We start from the raw sequence: 21,746 nt of genomic DNA, 5'->3' as shown, positions 1-21,746 counted from the left end.
CAGGTATGTGACCTGTTATCCAGAATACTCTGGACCTGGGGTTTTCCGGATAACACATCTTTCCATAAATTGGATCTTCATAACTTAAAGGAGAATTCAACCCAACTTCGGCGCTAAAATTCCTCCCCCCCTCCCCTGTGTTGAATTCTGCATGCGCAGTAGAGGGATTTACCAATAAGGATCTACTGCGCATGCGCCCAAAAGTCACAAAGTTTCCGATTTCTTTCGGGCGCATACGCAGTAGAGCAGTGATCCCCAACCAGTAGCTCGTGAGCAACATGTTGCTCTCCAACCCCTTGGATGTTGCTCCCAGTGGCCTCAAAGCAGGAGCTTATTTTTGAATTCAAGGCTTGGAGGCAAGTTTTGGTGCATAAAAACCATGTGCAGTGCCAAACAGAGCCTCAATGTAGATGACAATCCACATAGGGGCTACAAAATGGCCAATCACAGCCCTTATTTGGCACCCCAGGAGCATTTTTCATCCTTGTGTTGCTCCCCAACTTCTTTTACTTCTGAATGTTGCTCACGGGTTCTAAAGGTTGGGGATCCCTGCAGTAGAGCCTTACCAATAAATCCCTCTACTGCGCATGCGCCACCAAATGCCGGTGAATACAGGAAGAAGATCGCACGGGCGAACATGGCTGCTGTGAACTCAACAGGAGAGAAACTGCATGGAGGGGTCCATAGTTAGGGGCATTTGCCTGAGGGGGGAGGTAGGTTGGGGGGGAGGGATTTTAGTGCTGAAGGGGTTGAATTCTCCTTTAAGTCTACTAGAAAATCATGTAAACATTAAATAAACCCAAAAGGCTGGTTTTGCTTCCAATAAGGATTAATTATAGCTTAGTTTGGATCAACTACAAGTTGGGATGCACAGAATCCACTATTTTATTACAGAGAAAAGGCAAATCTTTTTAATTTTTAAAAATTTGGATTATTACATTATAATGTAGTCTATGGGAGAAGGGCATTCAGTAATTTGGACGCAACCAGACAGACAATTGCAGCTGCTTGGAAGACCCATCTCCTACAGTTTAACAAAGTCAAAGAGAGGTTAATAAGTGTATACCTACCGGTATATAAAAAAAACTGAACAACCCCATGGGACCTACAATCGATTCCTTAAAATATGGTGTCCCTGGCAAATCTATTCCCAACTCTATTCCCAAGACCCATGAGATGGAGGGCTAACAAACCCTTAGACACATTCTCTCAATTGATGTGTGGTATCCGACTTTTTTGCCAACATTATTTATACTTTTATATAATTTTTCCCTGTTTTCCTTAATTTCTTGTTAATTTCTTTTACTCCAACATTTAAGAAACCTAAAAAATAAGTATGTGTTTGTAGAGATATAATATTAAAATATTGCACACAGTCCCCAGAAAAATATGTGTGCGTGTTGGAATTATGTGTGCGTTGTGTAAAAAGTTTGTGTGACACGCCTGCAGCAAGCAGAAAGGAGACGGGACATGCTGGAGGGCTGCAGGTTCTGGATCCAGGAGATTTTGGGTTGGTATCCAGGCTTGTGGCTTGCTTTTTTAGTCAGACAGATCTTTAAATTTCCTCTTCTTTCAGGTGCGAGAAAGTGACCCCAGAGACCCGAACAAGGACATGGTTGTGCAGTTAATTGATGACTTTAAGATCTCTGGCATGAATGGCACTCGTATCCTTTTTATAATTGACATTTAAAGGGGTAGTTCACCTTTAAGTTGGCTATTATGTTATAAAATGGCAAATTCTTAGCAACTTTTTAATTGGTCTTTATTTGTTATTTTGTATAGTTTTTGAATTATTTACCTTCTTCTCCTAAACCTTCCATTTTTCAAATTTGGGGTCACTGACCCCAGCAGCCAAAAAACTATTGATATTGTTACTTTTTATTACTTATCTTAATATCTAAGCCCCTCTTCGATTCATATTACAGCCTTTCATTCAAACCACTGCCTGTTTCGAGGGTAATTTATCTCCTAGCAGCCAGATAGGTGCTGAAATTCCAATCTGGTGTGTTGAACAAGAAGCTAAATACTTCAAAAAACACAAATTAAAAAAAAAAAAAAAAAAAGACCAATTGCAAATTGTTTCAGAATATCACTCTCTATATATACTAAAAGTTAATTTCATGGTGATCCCTTTTAAAGCAGCCACATTTTTAAGGTTATTTAGAATTGTTTGATGTACTCACATCTACATTTATAATCTTTCCTTGCAGAATGTGTTGAATGTCTTTAAAAAAATGCAACACACGAACATATTTGTAATTGAGCTCAACATTACAAAATGCTAGCATATTTGATAAAATTGATAGTGATCTGGGTAGTACAGATTTGCTGAAATATATAACTTTAAGACTTGCTTTTTATAGTAGTATAAAGATATTTGTACCTTCTTAAATGCTTTATTTAGCAATAAAACATATTTTTATGGAATATTTATGATTGTATTATGTTCAGACCTTACTGATAGACCTTAATTTAAAAATGTAGATGTCTGTATGGTTTTTGAAGTTCTTGGCCATCATTTATTAAAATGGATCATTAAATCAAACTATCAGGGTGTTCCTATTCATTGTGTTAAAAGCATTATCCGCCAGGTAAGATATTTTTGCATGTGCCTGTATCTTTTATATCTTTTGAGATGTCTGCCTAGTTTATTCAACGTACTTATAAACTCATACAATCCAAATCCAACACACAAGATCTGGCAGAAAAGTTGCCATAAACAATTGCCTTATTAAGCTTTCCAAAAATTCAAAGTCAGTCAGTCAGTTTGTTGCTGATCACATAGGATACCAAATAATAGATTTGGTGCATCCCTTTTTTTGGTATACATTCTTTAATTAAAACCGTTCATCTTTCTAATGTGCATGTTTTTAAGGTAGTTAATACAGAATGTAGAAATGGCCTGCAGTGAACCCCTTCACGTCCTATCTACTTCTTTGTACCATTGCATTGTTCACAATGTCTCCTATGCCATTGCCGTTTGAACATGTTGCTTTTCTGCCAAAATCTGGAGCATAAGCAGTGTTAAGGAATTTTTATTAAAGCTACAATATAGCAAGGGCATAGCTTGACAAAGGGATAATGTGCAGAAAGAGTGGCATTCATAAATAATTGCTTGGACCATTGTTTTCTCTACAAAATCATTTATATTTGTTAATTTCTCTAAATATGGAGCTATCATCATACTAAATCAAGTGTTACCAATCTATTTTTGGTAAATAAATAATAAATGTTAATTGTCTTTTTCCTAGGTTCTTCAGGGTTTGGACTATTTGCATAGCAAATGTAAAATTATCCATACTGATATTAAACCAGAAAATATTTTGATGTGTGTTGATGATGCTTATGTTCGAAGGATGGCTGCAGAGGCGACAGAATGGCAAAAGGCTGGTGCTCCTCCTCCATCTGGCTCAGCAGGTAATAACATGGCTTCAAAGGCTTCTTGTTACATTAAAGGAACAGTAACATCAAAAAAATTAAAAAAATTTTTTTTTTTTTGTATAAATCAAAAAATAAACACCAAGACAAATAAAACTTTAAAATAGCAAAGCCTTTATTAAGAAATAACTTACCGAAACTCCTGTTCAGAAAAGGCAATATGGCGACCATCCATTGTGGATTTCTCCTCCCTGGTTCTCTCTCATGGTGTACTTACAGTGGCTGTTGCATCAGGGAGCGCAAAATTGTACACATCACCCCGGCTTCTGTGTAACTACCAGTTCCCGAGTACAGACCTCTGGAAGACACGGGGTAGCTGAAGGATCTAAGCGCTGGCTCGGGTTCTCCGTGCTCTTCTGGAAGTTGCCCTCTACATCGCCCAGCTATATAGGCTTGCCAGATCCCTGATGCTCACAAGCTGTAGGGATCACATGTGGAATCCATTTGACTCCTGCCAGGCACAAGAAGCCGGATCTTGCTGCTCTCTCATACCGGACCTATTCTCCCCTCTCTCCAGGCTTCTTGTCACTCACTAATATATACACTGTCCCTCCTTCGTCGCCCAAGGATCCTGGGCTTGCTGCCTCCGGAGCACAACTTGCGCCACCATAGTTGCATAATCTATAGACACTGCAGGAATCACGGGGTCGTTTCTGGGCTCAAGGCCCACAAACGCTTCTGCTGCTGGAAAGACTGTATGTGCGCAAAGTGCACGCTGATCACTGAGTGCTAGAGGGTGATGGCCTGCAAATTTTGCTCTGGAGGCAGGAAGAAAATGAGGTCCGGGAGCTGCAGCTGCTCTATGGAACTGCTGAAGGACTGGCACTGGCTGCGGCGAATGGCATCATCCCACCCCGGCCAGCCTACGAGGTCTTCGAATCCGTGTACGGCGAAGGAGGGACAGTGTATATATTAGTGAGTGACAAGAAGCCTGGAGAGAGGGAGGAATAGTTCCGGTATGAGAGAGAGCAGCAAGATCCGGCTTCTTGTGCCTGGCAGGAGTCAAATGGATTCCACATGTGATCCCTACAGCGTGTGAGCATCAGGGATCTGGCAAGCCTGTACAGCTGGGCGATTTAGAGGGCGACTTCCAGAAGAGCACGGAGAACCCGAGCCAGCAATTAGATCCTTCAGCTGCCCCGTGTCTTCCAGTGGTCTGTACTCGGGAACTGGTAGTTACACAGAAGCCGGGGTGATGTGTACAATTTTGCGCTCCCTGATGCAGCCGCTGACAGTACACCATGAGAGAGAGCCAGGGAGGAGAAATCCAGCGCCACACAATGGATGGTTGCCATATCGCCTTTTCTGAACAAGAACGGAAGTGGAATTTCGGTAAGTTATTTCTTAATAAAGGCTTTGCTATTTTAAAGTTTTATTTGTCTTGGTGTTTATTTTTTGATGTATACTTATGGGTTTTTTTTATTTATTTTTCTTATTTTTTGGTGTTACTGTTCCTTTAACGGCAGGGCAGTGGCACACAAAGAGATTGTTGCCCATTGTTAAATCCATGTAAGCACAGCACAAATCTCCTGAAAATCCAGTACTAATATCAATCGCGGAAGGGAAAATATACTAGAAGGTTCAGCTTTCCAAAGTCGCCCGAAGCTGCCTTCGGTCAGGCATCCGGATCCAAACAGCTCAAAATTAGAGGGACTAGTAGATAAAATCAAGTAATCTGTGATTTTACAGTGTGATCAGTAGCCATCATATTTGCCATCATTGGTCTGCTGTATCGCTTTATGCAAATATAGTTTACGTTTGTTAGACTGAAGGTCTAATATAAGCTGAATATGAAAGAAACAAATCTAGCATCGGAAGAAAGCAGATATGAGCCCAACCCCCTGAAATCCTTTGCATTCTTAAATTACCTGCATCTTTGAGGAACTCAACAGAATGTTAGCCTTATGGACTTGTCACAAGAGTTAATATAGTGGATAATGTACCCTCTACTGTAATTTATAAAGATATTATGTTACCGAAGAGTAAAAAAAAAAAATAAAAGCACAAGGCCGCAGGCCGAGTGCTTTTATACAGGTCACATAACTCCGAGGTGACTATTAATATCTTTATAAATTTTAAGTGGGGGGGGTACATTATCCATTATAAGTTATAAATTATAGTTTCTGGGTTCTTTATTACTTTTACTTTTTTTGAAGTGTCTCTACAAGTTGATTTTTATCTTTAACTGCAGCTCTTTTAGGTACCTGTATTTTATTCTTGCTTTCTAAATGGCACAAGTCTCCTGCAGCTGCCTCCCTGGTGTCGCTCTTTTCCTCACAGGATTCCTCTACATTTTCACTCCCCCTCCTGTCCACTATCTAAAGTATCGCTCTCCTTCTGTGTCACATCATTTCCTTTTACTGCATCAGAGACGGTTCATGCAGGGAAGGAGGGGGAGTGAGTGGACGGGAGGCAGAGCGAGACCTTGGTAGTGTAAGGGAGGCGGAGCGAGACTTCAGACACTGGACAGGAGGGGGAGCGAAAATGGAGAGGAATCCTGTGAGGAAAGCGATACCAGTGAGGCAGCTGCAGGAGACTTATGACAGGAGTGAGACATGCGATGAAGGAAAGAGAAGCCCTTCATCGCATAAACTCAGTAAATCACGTTGAAGGAAGTGATGAAATGTGGAGCGGAGAAGAGAGGAAAGAACCTTGTTTTGTGACTGCAAATTGCCTTCAACGGTTAAAAACAACCCTCACCTCTGTAGACCATGTGTTGATTCTTTCAGCGACCAACTTTTTCATTCACCATTCAGTTAGTGGAAGTATATAAAGTTCCTCAACTTATACCATAAACATAAAGTGCAGTGCTTGGATAAATACAACCAATAAATTATTGATTGTCGCTACACCGACTCTGTGTATATTTTATCAATTGTTGATTCTAAAAAAACTCTGATACTAATTAATTTAACAAATTCCTAGTATTTATGTTAAAAAAAGAGAGAGAATTATAATTCATGGATATAATTTATAAAGTGCCTGTGCTCCATTAGTTGATAGAGGATCTCTTACATCATTTGTATCGTGATAATTGAGGTAGTAAATATAAAAAAGTGACTGGTGCTATTAATAAAAAAGTTGATTGAGTAGATTTAAAACAGTGCTACTCAGTTGCAAATTAACCCAACCGCTCCTTGAGGATAAGAGAGGAATTGTGAAAAAAGATAGTTGGTGGAGTTGCTCCCAAGATTTCTAGTTATATTTTTTCTAAGTCCCTAGGAGCACCACAAAGTGGGAGAAGGCAGAAACTGAAGGGCTGCGGTCTCGTTAGTTAATCTTTTCTGTCTAAAAAGAGAGGCTATTTAACCCTAAAAAACCGCAGACCATTCAGTTCATGGAGAGAAAACAGATTTAAGAAACAGTTAAGGAAGAGTTCCTATTTGTTTAAAAAGTGCAATTTTTGTTCACCGAAGTGAAGTAATTAAAAGAAGATCAAGAGTCAAATCTTGCCCTGACGCGCGTTTCGCCACAGCTTTCTCAAAAACGGTTGCCTTAACCGTTGAAGGCAATTTGCAGTCACAAAACAAGGTTCTTTCCTCTCTTCTCCCTTCTACGATTAATTTTACCCTTGTGTGTACTGTAGTTTTACGAAACAATTTAATAAAGAAAGTTAGTGAAACCCCTTTTAGTACATGAAATGTGGAGCCTGAAAGCTATAGTGGTGGGAAGCAAGTGTAGAGGAGGAGAAGGCAGTAGCTGCCAGTGCTGTCTCTTTAAGCTTATAATCAGTGCGTTCTGACGAAAGAACGCCGTTTATAAAGATATAATTTACAGTCTGGTCCCATAGGGAAATGACCAGTCTGTAGATTATAATCTGTTACACTACAGATCCTTGCCCATTAAACTCCCTAGAACTCTCTGGCACAAAAGCCTTTCTTACTATGAAAAAAAATTACAACTAATGTCAAATAAAATACCAATCAATACCTTTAATCCAAAATTAACTGATTAGTGCTGTTATTTACAGGTATGGTACCTGTTATCCAGAATGCTTGAGACCTGGGGTTTTCCAGATAACAGATCTTTCCGTACTTTGGATCTTCATATCTTATATACTAGTATCATCAAAACATTATAATGACATCTGTATGGTCATAAACATGTAATAAACAGCAATGACTGTGAAAATGCAATAAAATCACTAACTTACCATTAAAAAAAATTGACTGGGCAAAGTGAATAGTGGCCAAATACCTGATTAGTAGTCAGAATGTGAGATTACAGCAACTTAGAACTGAAAACATAATAAAATAACTGAAAAAGCAATGTAGCCAATACAGAAAGAGTGATGATACAGTTTATAATCACTAGTCACCCTGAGAAATCATGGTCACAGTATGTGCAATGTGTTGGGCAATTTAGATCTCACTGGCAATGGCCACTGGAGGACAGCAGCTAGTAGCAGGAAGGCTCCATGGACAGCATAGAAAGAGAGGGGTGGAGCTGGGCGGGAGGAGCTGCATTTAAATAACCCTGCAGCTAAAGCATGCTAATAACTTTGCTGCTATTATGGGATCATTCCTGCAACCATTGACTTGTTACTTTGGAGGAAGCAATGCTTTGAACTGGTGGCAAAGTTTACAAGTCCAGAAATGCCAAAAACTTGGTAGGAGATAGCATGTAGGAGATATTATTGGCAAGCAAAGATTGCATTTATAGAATGAATAGAATCTAATTATAGAATCTTACATGACCTGATAGGGTATTCCATAACCTCATTGCCCTCATCATGAAGAACCATTTTCACTGCTTGAAATGAAGCAGCAAAATGGTGAAGATGTGGCCATTGCTTTTTTTTTTCTATGTGAAAAAAAATTCTCTGCTATCATTGTGTAATGTGCTTTGTAGTTAAACAGTTGTCATGGCCCCATGCAAGCTTGTACTCTCCAGAGAAAATAACCCCAATTTTTAGATGGTAAGTTATATCCGCATAGGTTAATTGCTTAATTTCTTTTACCAATCTATTTGCACTGCTCTGCACCCTTTCCAGCTAATTACTTTTCTTCTTAAAAATTGGAGCCCAAAACAGTACTGCATGCTCAAAGTGAGCAACCAACACTCTCTACAGATGCACGGTTATGTTCAGTTCAGTTACTTTTAGTTTGTTCACCAGAAGAATTTTATTTACCAACTTCTTCTGCCTTTCTAAAGAAGCTCTGGGGGAGGGGGAAGGTTATTTCCATACAACATACATTTCTTATCTTTGCCCTTTCTGAACTAAATCCCTGAGATTTATTAAAGGGGTTGTTCACCTTAAAATTAACTTATAGTATGAGAGTAATATTCAGATTTGTAGTTTTTGAGTTATTTAGCTTTTTAGTCAGAAGCTCTCCAGTTTGCAATTTCAGCAATCTAGTTGCTAGGGTCCAAATTGCCCAAGCAACCATGCATTGATTTGAATAAAACACTGGAGTATGAATAGGAGAGGACCTGATAGGAAGGATGAGCAATAAACAGTAGCGTTAACAATACATTTGTAGCCTTACAGAGCATTTGTTTTTTTAGATCGGGTCAGTGACCCCCATGTGAAAGCCGGAAAGATTCAGAAGTAAAAGGCAAATAATCAAAAAACTATAAAAATAGTGATGACCAATTGAACAATTTCTTAGAATTGATCAGTCTATAAAATGCTAAAAGTTAACTATTTTGCTAAACGCTAAACGTGAACTACCTTTTAAGAATTGATGCTGTAGTTGCTAATATTTCAAAGATACCGCTGAAAAATGTCTATACATAAATGTATCAGCTAAATGTCGCAAATGGTAACAGAATTTACACATTGATTACTTTACTGCCAGACTAAAACACCAAAGATAGGAACATTCCTAAACCTAAATTTTGGAAAAACAGTAATATATCAAAAGCTATTGAAAAAAAGTGTTTTTTACACTTCATTTTTAGAATTATGGTCATAAATAGAATAATGGTCCAATAGACACATTAGAAAAAGTCTTCTGGTGAAATAAAAAACTGAAAAAAAAGTCTTCTGGTGAAATAAAAAACGGAAAAATTTTTTGAAGGTGAATAAAGGGGTTGTTCACCTTCCAAGCACTTTTTCAGTTCAGTTGTTTTCAGATTGTTCCCCAGAAATAAAGACTTTTTTTCAATTACATTCAATTATTTATTTTTTACTGTTTTTCCAAAATTCAAGTTTAAATTCAATGTCCCTGTCTCTGGTGTTTCAGTCTGGCAGCTCAGTTATTCAGGCAACTCTAAACTGTGTACAATTTTGCAACATTTAGTTGATACATTTCTGTGAAGCATCTCTGGAATATTAGCAACTATTGTATCAATTCTAACAGCTGCCTTTAATGTAACTCAAGGATTCTGCTCAGCAGGGACAAAGATAAGAAATGTTTTAACTAAATCAATTTAGAACAGTTTACAGCAGGGGTCAGCAACCTTTACTATCAAAAGAGCCATTTTGCACCCTTCGTCCACTAAAGAAAAATAGTCTGGAGCCGCAAAACATAACACAGTTTATAAACTTTTAAAAGTTTTAACCTTTTTTTAATTTTAACTGTTACAACATCAGAATACAACAAACAGAAGTGCAGTGTGTATGTGTAAGCCTACTTTGAAATAAATTAAACACTGAATAGCCCTAATAAATGTTATTCTTCTCATCTGTTTAATGTGACTTCTATTTCTGAAGCTCCATGCTGATCTTCCCTCTCTTGTCTTGAGTGTGTGACCGCTGTAAGGACCATGATGAATCATCTTGCTGTGGCTCGGTCTTGCCCGTCACTCCTGGGACGTATATACAGCCCTCGCACCTGCTTGCGGCTTCCCGGTCTCACACTCAAGAAGCCGCTAGCAAGTGCAGGGGCACCTAGATGGCATCAGGCCAGGACTGGCAATCTGTGGGTTCTGGCAAATGCCAGAGGGGCTGCTAGAAGGTGCCATAGAAAGTCAATATTGTGTGGGCTGATTGGGCCTCTGTGTACCTGAAATGCCAGGGCCTATTTTAATTCTCAGTCCAGATCTGGACGACATGATAGCGAAAGCCGCAAGACAGAGCCGCAGGAAGAAGAGCCGTATGAGGCTCCGGAGCCGCGGGTTGCCTACCCCTGGTTTACAGGGTCTGCGACCCCCCTCCCAGAGCTGCTTTAGAAGCTGAAAATTATACATTACACTTCAATATTAGAAAAACAGTGACACATAGAAAATAGAAAGTAATTGGAAAAAGTCGTTATTTCTGGGGATCTATCTGAAAACAGATACAGTGGTGTGAAAAACTATTTGCCCCCTTCCTGATTTCTTATTATTTTGCATGTTTGTCACACTTAAATGTTTCTGCTCATCAAAAACCGTTAACTATTAGTCAAAGATAACATAATTGAACACAAAATGCAGTTTTTAAATGAAGGTTTACGTTATTAAGGGAGAAAAAAAACTCCAAATCTACATGGGCCTGTGTGAAAAAGTGATTGCCCCCCTTGTTAAAAAATAACTTAACTGTGGTTTATCACACCTGAGTTCAATTTCAAAGGTTATAAAGCCATTTCTAAAGCTTTGGGACTCCAGCGAACCACAGTGAGAGCCATTATCCACAAATGGCAAAAACATGGAACAGTGGTGAACCTTCCCAGGAGTGGCCGGACGACCAAAATTACCCCAAGAGCGCAGAGACAACTCATCCGAGAGGCCACAAAAGACTCCAGGACAACATCTAAAGAACTGCAGGCCTCACTTGCCTCAATTAAGGTCAGTGTTCACGACTCCACCATAAGAAAGAGACTGGGCAAAAACGGCCTGTATGGCAGATTTCCAAGGCGCAAACCACTTTTAAGCAAAAAGAACATTAAGGCTCGTCTCAATTTTGCTAAAAACATCTCAATGATTGCCAAGACTTTTGGGAAAATACCTTGTGGACCGACGAGACAAAAGTTGAACTTTTTGGAAGGTGCGCGTCCCGTTACATCTGGCGTAAAAGTAACACAGCATTTCAGAAAAAGAACATCATACCAACAGTAAAATATGGTGGTGGTAGTGTGATGGTCTGGGGTTGTTTTGCTGCTTCAGGACCTGGAAGACTTGCTGTGATAGATGGAACCATGAATTCTACTGTCTACCAAAAAATCCTGAAGGAGAATGTCCGGCCATCTGTTCGTCAACTCAAGCTGAAGCGATCTTGGGTGCTGCAGCAGGACAATGACCCAAAACACACCAGCAAATCCACCTCTGAATGGCTGAAGAAAAACAAAATGAAGACTTTGGAGTGGCCTAGTCAAAGTCCTGACCTGAATCCTATTGAGATGTTGTGGCATGACCTTAAAAAGGCGGTTCATGCTATAAAACCCTCAAATAAAGCTGAATTACAACAATTCTGCAAAGATGAGTGGGCCAAAATTCCTCCAGAGCGCTGTAAAAGACTCGTTGCAAGTTATCGCAAACGCTTGATTGCAGTTATTGCTGCTAAGGGTGGCCCAACCAGTTATTAGGTTCAGGGGGCAATTACTTTTTCACACAGGTTTGGATTTCTTTTCTCCCTAAATAATAAAAACCCTCATTTAAAAACTGCATTTTGTGTTTACTTGTGTTATCTTTGACTAATAGTTAAATGTGTTTGATGATCAGAAACATTTTGTGTGACAAACATGCAAAAGAATAAGAAATCAGGAAGGGGGCAAATAGTTTTTCACACCACTGTAGTTGTTTGAAGGTGAACAGCCCCTTTAAGGCAGGCCCAACATGCTGCCATTTATTTTATAACCCACATTTGTTATTTCGACATAACCATGCATGATCAACATTAAACTTGAGTTGTCATTTTGATGCCCAGTTCTTCAAATTCTATGGGTTCTAACAATGAGAATTTCACTTAAAGGTAACTAAGCCCTAAAAATTAATACGGCTAAAAATGCCATATTTTACATATTGAACTTATTGCACAAGTTTCAGCTTCTCAATAGCAGCAATGATCCTGGTCTTCAAACTTGTCACAGGGGGACAATATCTTGGAAATTGTCTGTGACATTCTGATGTTCAGTGGGCTCTGAGCAGCTATTGAGAAGCTAAGCTTAGGGGTCGTCACAAATGATCAAGCAGAAAATGAGGTTGGCATGTAATAAAAACGTATGCTACAAGGCTGATTATTAAATTCTAAAGTTAGTTGCACTAGTTTTTGTGCTGCCATATAGTTAATTACTAATCTGTATATTTTGAATCAGTCCCTAAGCTCAGTAATTGACAGCAGCACAGAGCATATTCAGTGAATCAGCAGAAAAGAAGATGGGGAGCTACTGGGGCATCTTTGGAGACACAGATATTTACAGCTAAAGGGATGTGGTTGCCTTGGCTGGTACTAGGGTTGCCACCCGGCCGGTATTTTACAAGGCCGGAGCCGGTAATTTGTAATACCCTTAAAAACAAGCCCTTGTCCGCCCCCAATTCGCTCAGAACTTACCATTTTTTTTATCCTTATGGCCATTGCACAATGTTGCTCTGCCCCTTTTGCATCATGGTGCGTGGCTCCGCCCCTTTGTGTAACAGACCATCCCCGTTTGTGCCCCACCAGCCAATAGACTTCTTCAGAAAAGGTGGCTACCCTAGCTGGTACAGAAGCTCAGAACATAATTTACAACATTTCTATCCTACTTCTTTAGTTAAGCTTTAGTTCTTCTTTAAACTAGTATCCAGATATCTAATACAGTTACGTTATCAGGTGGCCTACTTATTATTTTTATTAAAAAATGCAATTCTGCCCATGTAATAGCATAACAACCAAAAACTTGTTTGTCATGCTGTCATTCCAATCTTCCCAATAAATCATTACATGATTACAAACTAGCTGTGTGTATGTAAATGTTTAAAATGTATTGTGTTTTGTTTCTAGTGAGTACTGCTCCTCCGCAAAAACCAGTAAGTATATACTATATATATATATAAAATATATAAATATATTTTTCGTTTTTTTAGCAGCATTTTCTTTGTTGAGATGAGTGGTGTTGAATATAAATATTGTTTACCTTTGAGCTAACTTATTATGATGTAGAGAGTAATATTTAAGACAATTTGCATTTGGTCTTTATATTGTGTTATTTGTGGAATTTTTTAAGTTTTAAAAATCATAGGAACATGTCAGTATCAAGTAAATACTGCAGCCGGAATAGTTCACCTCAAAGCCCCCCCCCAGCGCCACAAACCTGTGTGCAGCCAACCCACTGACACTACTAACGGATCTTCCGCGTTGCTTCCGTGACTCTGGGCTTGGGGCGGAGTGATTCTTCCATAGGCTGAATTCCTGTTTTCATTCATAATCAGCCTATGGAAGGATTGTGCCACCCAAGCCCAGCGTCACTGAAACGGTACAGAAGATCATTTAGCAGTGTCGGCTTAACGCAGGTTTGCTGGGCCTGGGGCGGCTTTGAGGGGGGCATTCAGGTGAACTATTCCGGGTGCAGCATTTACTTGATACTGACATGTTCCTATGATTTTTATAGGAACGTGTCAGTATAGCTTTTAAAGCCATACTGTTAAATACTTTGCATTCACTTTCTTTGCAGTATGGAAAACAGATCCATGCTAAACACAATAAAATGTATCAAATTGCATTGATACATGCAGAAAGGTGATATGAAGCACATATGGTGGGATTGTCTGCAAATACAACCCTTTTGGGTTTCAGTCTTTCAGTTAATTTCTAAGGTCACAGAGATAGACATCCCACCAGATCCATCTTTAGCATTAATATCTATACCATCCCCTAATGCACCGATGAAAATTGTACCTAAGGGGTTTGTAGCTTTTGCAATTGCAGCAGCCAGAACCATAATCCTCAGGCACTGGAAATGTTCCACACTACCCACAGTTGGTAGTAGAACTAAATCATATACAATGAATAGAAGAACTACTTTCATATACAAATCTATCTCCCATATATAAAAGTCTGAACGTCCTGGGTTCTATTCAAAGCAACTTCGGATTACACTCGAATTCTAGCTACTATTCCTTGAGAGGAAACCTGTTTGCCAGTTTATGATATAATTTTGTGGGAAATATTAAAACAATATAATTTTCTTATGCTACAAAATTAAGGCAAATATGTATTTACAGATTGTGATGCTCTGATCCACCCCCTTCTTATGTTTAGGTAAACCCTTGACAAAACTGAACAAGCTTGTAAATAAATAATTTTATTGTTCATGATATCATACAAATTATTATACAAATATTGATTGTGATGAATGCAATATCGCTCTGTGAACACAGTCAAGGTGAACTTCTTGTCGCTCTTATTTTTATTTTTCTCCTTTCTGTATATTGTTTTTGTCTTGTTTTTCTGAAAAAAAAGAAAACCAAATAAAGAATATGTAAAAAAAAAAAAATTGCATTGATTTTTTTTATGGGTACTGCACAAAAATGCAAGGAAAAAAAAAACAAACAAAAAACTCATGCACGTACCCCAAGATTTGATGTTGCTCACTTTCATATCTAAAACTGAAAAGCAGTAGTGCTTTAAGTGCAGTGTGTAAGACTTAGATTTGCACACAAGAAAAAAAAATGTGCATGTCGAAATATAATATTCTTCGTTAGACTTTAATTGCAACTTTTTCATTAAGTTTAACATGTACACTGTGCACTATCCCAAACCATAAAATTCACAATCACTATCCTACTGTTGCATAAGGGGCAAAGGGTTTGCAAAGCAAATATTTATTTGCATTGCTAACTATTTTTCTGTTTGCAACCTATATTACATTGCCCCTTTAAATGGACTTGAAACTTTTGAGGTTTTGTTCAATATTAATTTTTAATCACTGTAAGTGGCCAGTGCCACAGTTCTAAACTTAATTTTGTCACTGTTACAGATTGGCAAAATTTCCAAAAACAAGAAAAAGAAACTTAAAAAAAAGCAAAAGAGACAAGCTGAGCTTCTTGAAAAACGACTTCAAGAAATAGAAGAATTAGAACGAGAGGCAGAGCAAAAAAAGACAGACGAAACTGTATCCTCAACAGTTCTTTTAAATGAACAGGACTTGGAAGGTCACCCTGAAGCTAAGATGAAAACCGTATGTCTTGAGGATGCAACTGATGAGGAGCCTGTTAATGAACATGGTTTGTATAGTCCGTTGTTGATGACATTTCCATACCTTTTTCATACCAGCTGTGTTTAAGCACATTTGTAGCATTTTATATTCTTTCACATTTTGCATGTCCTTGGACAAGATACATTTTCAAAATATCACCAAATTAACTATAATTCTAGCCTATGGGGCAAATTCACTAAGCACCGAAAATACTCTAGTGACGCCTTTGCCACACTTCACCAGGACGCCCATAAATTCACTAAAAATTCGAAGTTGCGCTAAGGAAGGCGAAAGGTAGCGAAGTTGCGCTAGTGTTAATTCATCAAGCAAAGCGAAGTTACGCTAGTAATGCCTAATTTGCATATGGCGCCAAGTTACTGTAAAGTACAATGTAGCAGCAAATACATTACACTACACAAGCCTGGGAAAGCTTCATAAAATAAAATAGAGTGGTTATGTTGCCCTATACATGTGCCCACTGTATAGTTTAGGTGCCATATGTTAGGAAATGTAGGGGGGAAGGAGGTTGCCCCCAAAAAAAATTACGATCTTTTTCAGCCTATCACCCTTATAAAAGTAAATGACGCCAGCGTTTTTTTGGGACTTAACGTAGTTACGTGACGTCCCTTTGCCATAGCGCAACTTCGCCTGGCGTAAGGGTGCAAAGTAGCGCTAGAGTAGGTCCACCTCGCTAGCCAGCACCTGTTAGTAAATCAGTGAAGTAATCAAATGACGTCACGCTGGCGAATTTGTGCTAGCGTTAGCCACTTTGTGCTTTAGTGAATTTGCCCCATAGTCTTTTCCCCTTCCCTGTCTAGCCCATTTTCAGTGGGTTCCTTCCCACTATTTCATTTTCTCCACTTTGCTCACATACATCTACTGCTTCCATGTAATAATTTTCTTGACATAGTTTTTTGGTCCTTTGCCACTTCTCTCCAATTATTCTTTTCATTCTTCCCTTTACTCTGGAGTAATCAAGCTTGCTTTGCAAGAGTGTCTTTTTCTGCTTTTTCTGCAATGTTCTAAGAGTGACCATGCAGAATTGCCCAAGGTTTGTTTAATTAAATATTTTAACTTCACTTCTCCACTCACTAGATGGGTACTTTGTCTTTATTGAGTACGGTAAGATTGCTGCATGGAATGGGTCACATGGGACAGGGCTGTTGCTATGTACACAGGATTCTTGGGGGCATTGGCCACAACGATTTAAACCACAGATAAACATATGAAAAAAATCCCTTCTCACACCCTATTTTTAATTTTCCAGTTTATTTTCTTCTTCAAGCCTTTTCTTTCTTTCTATTTTTCTTTCAAACGTATCTGTATGATGGTTTGAGTATATAGTATGTTCTATATAGTATATCTTTGCTTTTTCATATCATTCTCAGTTTAGGCATCCCCAGTGAATTAGATCACTTATTTTTTTTCCCAGGGCTGGTGCTTTTAGGAAACAATGTGTTGTCCCATGAATAATCTTAACACAGTATTTCTTACCTTTCACAATTGTCGTTCGATTGTAAAAAAACGTTATCACTCATCCATTGGAGGATACTGATATCACACACTGCCCCGTGATACACTGCCTCTGTGCTCTGTCAGTAGCTGAGTAAATCACTCAATTGCCTACTACATGTAATTAATAACCTGCAGCATCAGAAAATCCGTATTAACTGATTTAAGAGAAATAAGATATCTCCTACTACATGTAATTAATAACCTGCAGCATCAGAAGATCCCGTATTAACTGATTTAAGAGAAATAAGATATCTAACTCAGAAGAAAGTTTTAAATATGATTTTATCTAGTTATAGGTTTGGGGCATCATTACTTTTTCAACCTCTATATTAGATAAAAATCTTTAAACATCTATAACCTTTAAAAAACATCTATAGATATGGCGTTGAGTAGCTGCAAAAAAAAAATTAGATTGTATAGGAATATTTTTAGTAGAACATGAAACGATAATCTTTTAATATTTTGTCATTGTAGTTTTTTTCATTGCCAAACAATGTATGCTAGTATTTTCTTATTACCTTCATTAAAATGCAGTTCTAAGCCTTTGGATTTGTAAATATATTGGGTATTGTTTCCTCAGAAAGGGGAGGTAAAGATGAAAAAGAAGACACACAAAAGGAAAATGTTGAAAAGGGTGATGGAGATGAAGATGAAGATGATGATGATGATGATGATGATGATGCTGAGCCAGAACTGGTTGACACAGATCAGACATGGATTGAATCTCCTAAAACAAATGGTCATTTGGAAAATGGGCCTTTCTGTGTTGAATCACAGTTGGAAGATGACGAAGAAGATGATGATTGCCTTAACCCAGTGGAATTCAATTTAGATGAATCAAATGTAGAAAGTGATTATACTTATAGCAGCTCATATGAACAATTTAATGGTGAATTGCCAAATGGACCGCATAAAAATTCAGAATTGCAGTTTTCTGAGTTTTCGACCTCCGTATTTCCTGAGGCTTTGGAATCTGCAGCATGTGGTTTAGCAGTTTCTGAGGAATCTGCTCTCACAGACAGGGATGAAAGTAGGTCTTGTCAAGACAGAAGCAGGACAGTTTCAGCATCGAGTACTGGAGATTTTCCAAAAAGTATGTATTACATTGTACATGAAAGTTTCGTGACAAAAAAAAAATACTTACAGGAATAGCAAAGAACTGATGAGCGTTCAAGAATATAACCAACTAAGGTTTAACTTTTTAACTTGTTAAATCCTCATAGCTAAGGAGGTGTTCTTTTTGGAAGTTGTGTTTTGGCGCAAAATGCAAAATCTTCGGATTCTGTGCCAAAATCTACTGCGGCTGCTTGTTTCCGAGCAGAGGTAATGATTATAGGTGCAGGCAGCAGATTCGTGTTGTGTGGCCCTAGCCTAAGGGTCTGTTTACTAATTGCTGTACATCAACAGATAGAAATTGCTGGTCTGCTGTTTGTTTTTAAACATCTGATTGTTTGCTGTATGTTACTAGACTTTGCCCTTTTTATTATATAACCCCAATACATTTTTGAAAGCCAAAAATACTATGTGAAACAGATGAGTTTAATAATAAAGGAAAACTATAGTGTTTGATTAGAGCACCAAGGGTCCACCAGAGAACTTGATATCAAGGGCCCGCCATCCAGAGCTGTTATCCAGAATGCTTGGGATCTGTTTTTTTTTCTGGATACGGGGTCTTATTTAAACATTAAATACCGTATATACTCGAGTATAAGCCGTCCCGAGTATAAGCCGAGGTACCTAATTTTACCTCCAAAAACTGGGAAAGCTTATTGACTCGAGTATAAGCCGAGGGTGAGAAATGCAGCAGCTTCTGGTAAGTTTCAATCAAAAAATTGAGGGTTTCTGCTCCCATTGGAGGTGCCGGCGTCTCTTTTTTGGATGCTGACGACCATTCTTGGACACTGGCGAATATTCTTGGAGACTATTCTTGGACGCCGGCGACTATTCTTAGGCGCCGGCGACCGTTTTTGCGCTTGACCCGAGTATAAGCCAAATTAGAGTTTTTCAGCATATTTTGGGGGCTGAAAAACTCGGCTTATACTCGAGTATATACGGTAAATCCAGTTGTGCCACCAGTATGAATTTGTGCTAGCTTAGTTAGGCTTAAGTACAAGGTGTTATTTTATTATATTATTACAGAGGAAAAAAATAACTTGCTTAAAATGGACTTCATGGTAGATGGCCTTTCTGTAATTTTTGCATTACAATCTGAGTAAAGGTACCCATACCTACACTATAACTGGCAAAATAAAATGTAATACTATTGCTTGATTTTCAGCATCTAAACTTCAAGCTGCCGATTTGCTGGTGAATCCTCTGGATCCTAGAAATGCTGATAAAATAAGAGTCAAAATTGCAGACCTTGGAAATGCTTGCTGGGTGGTATGTAAATAGAGGTTTTTTTTTCAGTGTATAGATACTTTGTTTTGTATCTTCCACTTATTCTGTGTTTTTTCTCAATTTGCAGCATAAACACTTCACTGAAGATATCCAAACCAGGCAATACAGATCAATAGAAGTTCTGATAGGGGCAGGGTATAGCACACCCGCAGATATCTGGAGTACAGCATGTATGGTGAGTCGTTGTCAGTAGAGTAATTACAATACAGTAGACCCTGCAACTGAAGGAAAAGCTGGAGGGGGGGTTTTGTTCAAGGAACTGTAACAACAAAAAAGATTAGTGTTTCTATATTTTAAATACATACATATTTTGATTTTACTGTTCCTTTAATCGATCGAATACCCTTGCTTCCTCCCATTTGTCTGCACCTATGCATCATGTGTATGCACATGGGAGGGGTTTGTGGTTTGGCAAGTCATCTTACACAGCTGGGTCATGTAAAATTAGTAATTTTTAGCTACCTTCCAAAAATGTCATAACTGAGAAAACAGTCAAGCCTTTCTACAAGTTAGAGAAATAGTTCTGTGATCCTAAAAGCCATATATCATTTTGTTTTTATTACTACAACTGATAAAAGTGCGACAGGTGCTTTCAAGGAATACATCTTTATAAATTAAACACTTATGTACATATAAAAACATAAATTGGCATATCATTGGTACTTGGTCTTCTCTCTCACACAATGCCTACTATATTGTCCCTTCGCTATCACAGTTTTGGAATGTAGCTGAAACGTAAGCATTTTGAAAAGTCACTGAGAAGAAAATGTATAAAAACATTGCTCCAACATTCTCTTTAAAAATGTTGAATGCAGAGCAGGACAATATACAGTTTAATGTACAGTGACCACAACATCATTTTTCATTTTCACATATTTCCTTTTTCACAAAATTACTTCAGTAAATCCTGCTGTTACAGGTCAGTGTACAGTTGCCACGGCAAAGATCCTGTTAGAGACCCACCAGATCAAATTTGTTCCTTTACCCAATAGATTTTCAGCAATATTTCCCCCATGTACCCTTCCATGGCTGCATTAACCAAAATGTTATTCTCGCCCAATCTGGAACAAACACTTAACTTTAAGAACAAAGAATGGTGTGTTTGTTGAATTCTACCATTAAACGTGCCTTGGAATAAAACATGGCTACAATACTAGCATTTTCCTTGTTTCCGCTTTACAGAGCACAAAAATGAGGAATGTTTCTACTGAGTTAAAAAATGGAGAACCTTGCATCTGAATCTTGCCTTCTAATAAGCCAAGAAGTTCAATTTGTGGTAGCATTTAGTCATTTTATAGATTCCTATTGACAGACCCCTGGCTTTCACAGTCCAAGGCTTTTTGAAAATTCCCAAAAATTTGGGAATGCTGTAGAATAATATGCCAATAATACAATAGATACTAGATAGTGATGGCCCTAATAGAACTTCTTGGAATACAACTTATCCCAGGCTCCTCTGGGGCTAAGTAGTGAGAAGGCGCACACAGCAAGTGCAACTTGGGCTTTGTATGGAAAGGTCACCTGAAGGAATAGTACCCTGGGTTGATGCACTTTTAAGCAGCCAGAAGCATATAAATCCCCTTTAAGATAGTGCCCTCGTTAGAATTGAGTTTAGGATCCAAGACCTGCAAGGTGTCGATACTAACCACTAAACCACTGTGCTGCCTATTTTTGTTAACAGATTTTTTTTTTTTGAAAAAAGAAGAAACATTATGGAAGTTTATGTTTCTCACCTTTTATTTGAATGGTCCCTTTCCACTGGAGTTAAGGCTCCACTTAATTTCCTCTCTGCTTTACTTTCTGTGATTTTTAGGCATTTGAACTGGCAACTGGTGACTATTTGTTTGAACCCCATTCTGGAGAAGATTATTCACGAGACGAAGGTGAGTGTAGATAGATTAGAAAGAGAAAAATGTAGAAAAAATTTAATTTCTATTGTAAAGCTATTTGTTAGAGAATGGTTTTGTTCAGCTGATGTAAATAGAATTTATACTTTTTACGTTCTTAATGTGATTTTTCGCCCATGTTAAAAAATTGTAGTAGTGGTGTTATTGGACTTTTAACAGATCCAGTATATAGCCAGGGCCCCCCTTAGCACACAACAGGATTTTAGATGCAAATCAACACTAATGTATAGCCATTCAGGCATAGTTTCAGGAATATCGAAAAAAACTAGGGTTTACGTCAAGTCTCGTTCAAAGCAAATCTTAAAGTTGTGTTAAAGGAGAAACAAACCCTTAATAAAAAAAAGCCTACCCTACATAGACCCCCCCCGCCTAGCTGCCCCCCGGGCAAATGATCCTAACTCTCTACTTACCCCTTCGATCAGATTCTGTCCAGCTGAGTTCGTAGGTGCCG

The 21,746-nt window shown here is 38.4% G+C and overlaps 1 protein-coding gene across 8 annotated transcripts in view; it reads left to right on the top strand.

Moving 5' to 3' along the window:
* Positions 1 to 21,746, top strand: part of srpk3.S (SRSF protein kinase 3 S homeolog) — a 79,478-nt gene that overhangs the window by 47,845 nt on the left and 9,887 nt on the right. For all 8 annotated transcript variants that reach the window (XM_018254010.2, XM_018254008.2, XM_018254009.2 and 5 more), the window contains 9 exon segments: positions 1,577 to 1,664; positions 2,485 to 2,591; positions 3,252 to 3,417; positions 13,280 to 13,305; positions 15,255 to 15,501; positions 17,569 to 18,081; positions 19,267 to 19,370; positions 19,456 to 19,563; positions 21,202 to 21,271. In XM_018254010.2, coding sequence (XP_018109499.1) covers positions 1,577 to 1,664; positions 2,485 to 2,591; positions 3,252 to 3,417; positions 13,280 to 13,305; positions 15,255 to 15,501; positions 17,569 to 18,081; positions 19,267 to 19,370; positions 19,456 to 19,563; positions 21,202 to 21,271 — 1,429 coding nt within the window.

This window comes from Xenopus laevis, chromosome 3S, assembly GCF_017654675.1.
Source record: "Xenopus laevis strain J_2021 chromosome 3S, Xenopus_laevis_v10.1, whole genome shotgun sequence".
Lineage (NCBI taxonomy): Eukaryota > Metazoa > Chordata > Amphibia > Anura > Pipidae > Xenopus > Xenopus laevis.
This window is presented reverse-complemented; position numbering and strand designations above follow the sequence as displayed.